This window comes from Eutrigla gurnardus (assembly GCF_963514095.1).
Source record: "Eutrigla gurnardus genome assembly, chromosome: 16".
Taxonomy (NCBI): domain Eukaryota; kingdom Metazoa; phylum Chordata; class Actinopteri; order Perciformes; family Triglidae; genus Eutrigla; species Eutrigla gurnardus.
In genome coordinates, this window is record NC_139927.1 from 2,729,538 (window position 1) to 2,738,837 (window position 9,300).

The 9,300-nt window shown below is 43.7% G+C and overlaps 1 protein-coding gene across 1 annotated transcript; it reads left to right on the plus strand.

Moving 5' to 3' along the window:
• Nucleotides 1-1,165: 1,165 nt before the first annotated feature.
• Nucleotides 1,166-5,224, plus strand: atf3 (activating transcription factor 3). Its single transcript, XM_084030842.1, has 4 exons — nucleotides 1,166-1,324; nucleotides 2,428-2,686; nucleotides 2,778-2,885; nucleotides 3,191-5,224. Exons 2-4 carry the CDS (start codon nucleotides 2,429-2,431, stop codon nucleotides 3,497-3,499), a joined length of 675 nt encoding a protein of 224 aa, XP_083886968.1. The 5' UTR covers nucleotides 1,166-1,324; nucleotide 2,428; the 3' UTR covers nucleotides 3,500-5,224.
• The last annotated feature ends 4,076 nt before the right edge of the window (nucleotides 5,225-9,300 follow it).

Genomic DNA, 9,300 nt, shown 5'->3' on the forward strand with positions numbered 1-9,300 from the left:
AGACGAAGGGTACGAGGACAAGTGGACGATAACGGGGAAGAGGAAAAAGAAAGGAGAGAAGGGAAGGAGACGAGAAGGGAGGAAAAGGAGACGAGGCACTGAAGGAGAGAACTAAGTGTATGGGTGAGAAAAGGGAGTTGGGAAAAGGGGAGAGGATACAAGGGAGAGGAGAGGAGGTGAGGAGAAGGGGACAATGATGGAAGATGGGGAGTGGATGGATGGAAGGGAAGACAGAAAGGCAAAAAAGAGGGGAGACAGAAAGGGGGAGGAGATGAGGAGAAAGAGAAAAAAGAAAAGGGTGAATGGAAACGAAGAGATAGAATACAGGAGAGGAAGGGAGGAGGAGGAGAGGGAAGGAAGCAAAGAGGAGGGGGAGGACTAAGGGAGGAGGAGAAGGAGGCGTGGGAAGGGAGGAGGAGGAGAGGGAAGGAAGCAAAGAGGAGGGGGAGGACTAAGGGAGGAGGAGAAGGAGGCGTGGGAAGGGAGGAGGAGGAGAAGGAAGGAAGCAAAGAGGAGGGGGAGGACTAAGGGAGGAGGAGAAGGAGGCGTGGGAAGGGAGGAGGAGGAGAGGGAAGGAAGCAAAGGGAGAGAGAGAAAGAGGAGGGAGGGAAGAGGAGTAAAGAGGGAGGAAGGGAGGAGGAGGAAGGGAGGAGGTGGAGTAAAGGACGAGGAGGAGGAAGTAGAGGAGGGAGGAGGAGGAGTGAAGGAGGAGGAGGAGGAGTGAAGGACGAGGAGGAGGAAGTAGAGGAGGGAGGGGGAGGAGTGAAGGAGGAGGAGGAGGAGGAGGAGTAGAGGTGGGAGGAGGAGGAGGAGGAGGAGGAGGAGGAGGAGTAGAGGTGGGAGGAGGAGGAGTGAAGGAGGAGGAGGAGGAGTGAAGGACGAGGAGGAGGAAGTAGAGGAGGGAGGGGGAGGAGTGAAGGAGGAGGAGGAGGAGGAGGAGGAGGAGGAGGAGGAGGGGGAGTAGAGGAGGAGGGGGATGCCTGCCCTGTTATGGCTGAGCAGCTGGGGAGGCTCGGTTGCATCATTGGATAAGGCGTCTATAAATAGGATGACGTCACCCCACCGCTCTCCCTCTTCACCCACCCCGCCCCCTCCCGCTCTCTCGTAGCATTCCTGGTTGCGTCACTACGCCCCGCCCCCCGTCGCTTTATAAGCGGGTGATGCAACGCACCGGACACAAGCGCAACTAAACGCAGCGGCAGGAAGAGAAGGAGAGAGACAGACAGTCAGACAGACAGACAGTCAGACAGACAGAGAGAAGCGACCAGAAAGAGACTTTTCTCTCCGTTTCACCGGAACCGACGGTCACCGGGAGCTTCCACAGGTACGTCCGTCCCGCGGGTTTGATCCCGGTCACAGCGGACACTCCGCCGGAACTTTAAACTTCTGGTCAGATTAAACGGGAAGGTTTTCATCTCAAACCTCCCGAGAATCTGGGATTATTAAATGATTTTATTACTTCTAACACTTAGAGCTCCGCCTTTCTGTTTACGGGAGAAGATTATTATTATTATATTATTATATATTACGTTTTCTCAAAAGTTAGAATCAGGGAACAAAGTTTTTTTGTAACTTTTAACTGTTTTCTTAACTCGGAAAACAACTATTTATTATTTTATTTATAGCACTATGAGATGAAAAGTGCACTACAAATAAAATGTATTATTATTATTGTTATTATTATGACATATCTGTGACTAATGTTATTCAAAAGCAATAACTAACCATTAAGTAGAATAATAGTGCCTTAGTATGGTAATAAATAATGAATAATACAACTTTATTCATATCAAAGAGCTTTACATTAACATCAATACAAAAGCATAAACGAGATGTAGGGAGAATGACTTTAACTTTAAGTTCCCGTCTTGTTGCCTATGAGTGCTTGTTTTGGTCTCAGAGCTCATAATCGTCTTATGGAGCTGCTCGGTCATAATTCTCCGTGAGTCATGCTCGGTTGAGATAACACACATTAATGATTTCATTCAGCGTGACAAACATCTGCTGAAGTTGACAGGATTCCTTCCATCAAAGTGGGATTCCTGCTTCTCTTCCTCTCCTCGTTTAAAGGCAGCTTCTCTTTGTGTTTCTGCTTGTTGTGCAATAGTTCAGGTCTTTATCATTATTGCTCAGCACAATAAATATGACTACATTTCTCTGGAATGTATCCTAGTTCTTAATAAAGTGAAACTAACCGTGCCGGTTGTTATTTAAAAGAAATATACATTGTTTATTGTGACTTAATGTTATCCTTATAACACTTGATTCTGATGGTATATTACATCAGTTTTTTATGAATCAGAGGTTTTATTTATTTATTGAACTACTTTTAAACATGTTTGTATCTGCAGGATGTTTTCATGATTAATACTCATGTATTCTGACTGAGTTAGCATGCTAACAGTGAGCGACCCCTTGCCTCTCCAGAATGATGCTGCAGCACTCGGGTCCCTCGCTGGCCGACATCAGCTGCTCCGCCCTGGTGCCCTGCCTCTCCCCGCCGGGCTCGCTCACCCTGGACGACTTCACCAACTTCACGCCCATCGTCAAGGAGGAGCTGCGGCTCGCCATCCAGACCAAGCGTCTGTCCAACGGCCTCAGCGTGGACGTGAGCTCCGACGGCGCCAGCTCCAGCTCGGACCGGGCCTCGGAGCACCACGCCTGCGGGTCTGGAGTCCGGAGAGAGGTGAGGCGGAGGGGGAACGCTGCAGCACTCTCTTCTTTAGGCAGCGTGAATATGAAATACTGAGCGTTTGGTCGTTCTGTCCGGTTCCCAGGTCACACCTCAGGACCACGACAGGAGGAAGAGGCGGAGGGAGAGGAACAAAATCGCTGCCGCCAAGTGCCGCAACAAGAAGAAGGAGAAGACGGAGACTCTGCAGCAGGTAGACTTCACCTTCTCAACTGAGCTGGAAGGTTTTTATATCTGGATTATAATCACGTTAACGGGCCCAGGGTCACAACACCGGGTTTTCTCTACATTAGTTCTACTTGCGTACACAAAGCTTTCCACTTTCATTCCTCTCTATATTCTGAAGGTTTTTAGAGAGGTTTGTTCATTAATCATTCATCGCCTGATTTATACAACATTTTATAACTAAAACTCTGGCAAAATGTATTTTTTAGATCGCCCAAAGGACAAAGACTAAATCATTAACAATGGATCCTCCTCCCTCTCTCTGTCCTGCAGGAGTCGGAGAAGCTGGAGAGCGTCAACGCCGACCTGAAGGCCCACATCGAGGAGCTGAAGCAGCAGAAGCAGCAGCTGGTCTACATGCTGAACCTGCACCGGCCCACCTGCATCGTCCGGGCCCAGAACGGCCAGACGCCCGAGGACGAGCGGAACCTCTTCATCCAGCACATCAAGGAGAGCACCTTACAACTCCACAACCTCACCTGCTCCACCTCCTCGTCCTCGTCCTCCTCCATCGTCACGGTAGCGCCTCTGGACGGAGGCCATCTGACCCTCGATCACATCCACTGTCCCAGCCACCTATGAACCAGGTGTTTGTTTGACACTTTCCCCAGACTTGCGACCTGAGAATGACGTAAACCCGGTTCAGAACGAGTCAGGTCTCGTTCTCTGTCCACAACGCTGCTAGAGAGACTCAGCACCTCCCACTGCCTGAAGCTGCTGATTAGACAGGAAGAGACACCAAAACGGACGTCTTCACATGCATTGTTTTTGTTTTTACAGTCAGGGCCAAGGAGATGCCAAAGCACTAAATACAAAAACTATTTGTCTTTCATTTAACTGGTATGTTGGATAGGTGAAAGTCTGATTTTCTTTTCTTTCTTTTTTTTTGTACCAAAGTGTGATTTCAAGGTGATCGAGCACATCATTTAAACAGTTCACCCTCAAAGAGAGTTAGATGCAGACCGTGTGAGTGTTTTCAGCTGCAAGCCACCATCTTTAAAAGACGTTGTTGTTTGAGCTGTATGGAAGAAAAAGGTGTATTTATTTAGCTACTGTATGACATGTCATTGCTGCGTCAAGCCTGTCTGCTTGTCCTTTTTACGCAAGCGGTTTTACTAAATGTGCTGCTACTACTAACCACTCAGGACCTATGCTGGTTGTAGAAGTCGCTGTTTGAAGAGCTATACGGCAGCAGGAACGGTTACAAAAAGGGAAATGTACTTTACAGGCAGGGTTGATTATTCTGCACTTAATGGAAAATGCCTTGTAAAAATGACAATATAATCCTGTATGCAGATGACATCTTACTTATCTGGCTAAATCCCCCCAAATGTATTGCTGTATATCATTTTTCACAAGTACACTTTATCACTGCAGCCCCTCTTAATGTAAACAGGACTAGTGTTGCTTTTAACACCTTCCGTGACGATGAAGCTACGCAAGTGTTTTCTAAAGACTTTCCAAAACCATTTGTTTTCCTTCCCGATACCAACTTCTGATACCCGAACATACCGAGTACCGATCCGATACCAATAACAATAAGTATTCCATCTAATATCAGGCTGTATCCGAGACCTTTCTGATTCCCATATCAGAAACAACCGTATTGTTTTCTACCCACGGTCTCGACTGCGTGTTAACTACTGTGTGTAAAACACCGGATGCCTCCTTTAGGGCTCGACAGTGCGAAAACAAAAACATTTTTTTCTAAAATGTATTTTTTATTGAGAAGATTTTAGTTTTGAAGTTGTGTTATAGAGCGATAGCTAGTGTCGTTAGCGAGGTATCAAGAAGTGACCCCGAAGTTCTGGAGATGATGTGAGATGCCGTGTGTTATGACCTTCGTCATTAAGTGATGAAGAGTGAAATCATCTAACTAGCATGTGACTGAACATCATCTTGGCATCGTTGGCGTCATTGATGTGTCATCGCTGTCACGGTGACGACTGAAGTTTGTATTTTACGTTTGCATGGTAGAAGAAGGTCTATATTGTCTGTTGTGTGTTGAGGAGTTAAAGGGACGCAGGCGTTCATCATGTGTATGTTGTTGTGTTTTTGTGGTTGCTCATTGTTGCTATCATGGCTCGATGGCCAAAAAGCACTGAGTTTGATGTGTATGTATATGTATATGTATATTCTATTGTGCCTACTCCCACCGGAGGCTTTTGTTTCTGTAGCTGCTCGGCTGTTGGAGCATCGTAGCCCCGAACCAATAAAGCGACTACTGCACTGTGTACTTCCATCTTTGTGATCTGTCAACTTTGTTTTTGATACTTTGTTAATTAAAGATATGTATTGCAAAAGTAACTGTTCCACGGTGTCGCTTCTTTGCTTTTCAAGGACCCTGTCGCATGCCCGGGTCCTCCACCAGGGATCCTGGGAGTCTGAGGATCCCCGCCCCCTTAAACCTTCAACTTGGTGGCCATTCCTCAGGGTCTAGTGTTGCACAACGCTGATGTTGCTTATATTGGTGCCACATCACATTTATATACTCTTCATCCCATAATATTAGTTAAAAAACAACAAAAATGAAGTTTTGAGGGGACATAAATCATTAGAGAACTACAAAAATGTCACTCGGTGACATCGGCAGCAACTTCTCATATCGAGATGTAACAACAATATGAGACGATGATGTTTCTTCAGAGGGAATTTTAAAGATAAGATATGACTTAATATTCTGTGAAGATTAATGTGAACAAACTCACATCTCAACACGGGATCTACAGAAATCTACAAAGTATTCAATTACCTTTCATCTGTGGACGGTTTGCTTTCACCTTTCCTCTCTAAATATCATCTTCATAAATATAAGACTTCTGGCAGGTTTTGGAAATTAGACATACAAGTAATCATTGGTAAAATGAAATATAATAAACTGCAGTTTTTTTTTTTGAAGAATCACGCAAAAGCATATCATGAGCCAAATTTGGTGAGAATTGAAAATGAAACATGCGAGTAAGTACATTTACACAAATGCTGTACTTAAGAGCAAGTTTGAGGTTTTTGTGCTTGGATTTACATTTTATGTCTCTTGACAGTTCAGAGGGAAATATCATACATTTATTTCATACCTTTAGATCCATAATTCAGATTCAGATTATTAATACAAAAAAAAATCAACATTTTTATTATGACCAAGCTTCAACTGCAACATTCTGCACAATGAGTTTACTTTTGGACCTTAAGTGTATTTTTGATGGTAATACCTGAGGAATGCAGGACCTTTACTCTTAAAGTACAGAGTAGTATTACTACTTTTACTTGAAAGTAAAAAAGCATCCGATAAGAACATCTGTTAAGTTTCCAGCAATCACACTAAAGTTGTTCTTTTAACATTCAGCGTTGTGAACCTTGACCCCTCGTGTGTTTCACACCCGTCTGGGAAGCAAAGGTGTTGAAAGCCAAACACCATTATTCAGCTGTGATCACGAGTAGTGATTCTGACTGAGTCTGGATGGAACATCATCCTCAGGGCGAACTCACACCAGGGCCAGGCGACCCGCAGGGTCAGTGCGAGGGCACCCTGAGTTTGTATTGAGCCATAAAACTCACCTCGTCTCTGTGCAACCGTCGGTTAAAAAGAGGAACAGAAGGTCAAAGTGAGAGCAGAAGTTGGTCTGCAGCTCGGTGAGAACGCGGCGGAGTCGTTTCAACCTGCTGCCGCGTCGGTGGATACACAGCCAGTATGTTAATGACATCGGCATTCTCACCCGGCCGGTTCCTCGTCTGCAAACAACCGATACCAAGTTCATCCAGTCGGAAGCAGTGTATTCACATTTACGTGGAATAATAAAGAGTAGAACCACAAAAGGCGTCTTCTGAGGAAAACAAACAAAGGACTTTCTCCCAGGAAACCGCCGTCAGAGTCCTGTGTGAAAACAGAATCATTTTGCTGTTTCTAACATGAAGTTGTTGAACCTAATCTTATTTTATGTAACGTTGTCGTAGATAACTTGTGTTCTTACGTTAGTTATGGTACGTTGTCACATAAGAAAGTCTATTAAAGACATTTGTTTTTTATTTACGCAAATTTCACAAATCAGGATCTTTTCTCTGAGGTGGATGTTTCCACCTGCTGCCTGACTGAGAAGAGATGTGGGCATTTTATTGATATAGATTATAGAAATAGGAGCCACTCCAATGTTTGATATGAACCTGTATTTTCACAGCTTATTCGGGGGAGTTTTCTAACATTTTTCAAAAGACGCTCCATGTTTTTAAGGCTCGTATCTCAGAAACTACAAGCACCACAAACAAGTATTTCATATCTATGAACTTGAAACAAGTTGGATGTCAAAGAAACACGCAGTGTAAAATAAAAATCACGTGGACGACATTTAATAAGCGTTTTCCCTCATTTTTCAAAAATCCAGAATTTAACCAATTAATAAAAGTGATTTTTTTCTCAACATTTCAAAGTTTTAGTATTTGCCCAAAGTCTGTCTGTACCAATCCCCAAACTTTAGACTCATCAGAACATTTATACAGATAATTCTTTTTGTTTGTCTGAATATTCCTGGATTCTGTCTGAAACGCTGCGTTTCAGCGCCCGTCCCTTTAAAAACTCCTCCCAAGCCAGATTGGCTTGTTGAATCACATTTTATTACCTGGCAGCTCTCAGAAAGGAAACCAAAAACCATTGTGTGTGTGTGTGTGTGTGAGTGTGTGTATGTGTGTGTGTGTGTGTGTGTGTGTGTATGTGTGTGTGTGTGTGTATGTGTGTGTGTGTGTGTGTGTGTGTGTGTGTGTGTGTGTGTGTGTGTGTGTGTGTGTGTGAGTGTGTGTATGTGTGTGTGTGTGTGTGTGTGTGTGTGTGTGTGTGTGTGTGTGTGTGTGAGTGTGTGTATGTGTATGTGTGTGTGTGTGTGTATGTGTGTGTGTGTGTGTGTATGTGTGTATGTGTGTGTGTGTGTGTGTGTGTGTATGTATGTGTGTGTGTGTGTGTGTGTGTGTGTGTGTGTGTGAGAAATGTCCCCTTTAACCCGGTGAAGTCTTTAGTTTGTGTTTTGGTTTCTTTCCATTGAAATGCTCTTTGCACACTTCCTTATTATGAAAGACGTATTTCATCGAAGATGTTCGTTCATGTTTTTCTTTTTTTAATCAATGAGGCTTCATTGTGAAGAACCTTCACACCCATTATTAAATATTATATCATTAGATTATTCTTACTTATTTACTTTATTATCTACTTTATTTGTCGGCCAAATCATGAATGTTTAAGTAGTAATTAGATCAGATAACGTGCCATATTTCTCCTCCTGAGGAAAAAGTACAAGTAGAGCAAATGTGTACTTCAGTACAGTTCTTAAGTAAATGTATTGTGTAACTGGATACCACTAGTTCTAAGTTCTACTAAAAGTAGCAACTTATTTTTTTCAAAATGTTTGTGGAGAAATACAGAAGAAGAAGAAGAAGAAGAAGAAGAAGAGGGAAGTAAATGTTTTGACACAGTACAGTTTATTGTTGGTTCAAGCTCGGGGTCACAGCTGGGGTCACAGCTGGGGTCACAGCTGAGGTCACAGCTGGGGTCACAGCTGAGTTGCTCTCGAACCAGGTTTGTTTCTAGGAAGTTATCACTAACCTTGATGAAACAGTTTTGTTTCTAGCTGGAGTGAAACCTGAAATGGTTGGGATATTAGCCAATACGGAGCCACACACACACACACACACACACACACACACACACACACACACACACACACACACACACACACACACACACACACACACACACACACACACACACGGAGGGGAAGTGGGGAGCGGGAGAGGCAGGATGCTTTGTCGTTGAGGGAGAAACTGATGAAATCTGTAAGTGGAGGCGAGGTGACTGATGCAACGGCGGTGTCATAATCTCTGACCAGCAACTTCCTGTTGATGTTGAGGTCAAAGGTCGAAGCTGAACACCACCAGCACATAGACGTGCAGCTGTTAGAAGACACTATATATATATATATGTATATATATATATATATATATATATATATATATATATATATATATATATATACATACAACCATCTCCTTAGCAACGTGTTGTCTGGAGGTTGCTTTGCATTTACTTAAATCCATGTACTTGTGGTATTAGTACCTTTACTTGGGTAAATATGTGAGTACTTACAGGTTGATGAAGGAAACAGGTGGCAGCCTGCAGTCAGGTGCGTTTCCTTGAACATGTTCAGTCTTTCCCAGAGATCACCTCTGGGAATCAGTTTATTAAATACCAGTCAGAGACGATGACGAGCTTCTGGGGAAACAGTTAATAATAATAAGAAGAAGACATTTGGAAGCAGTTAGTGAGAAGAACATCTGTATGCCTCGTTCACTGTGTTGTTCTTCCAAGGAAGTAATTTAGATCGACTCCACAGTTCACTAGAATC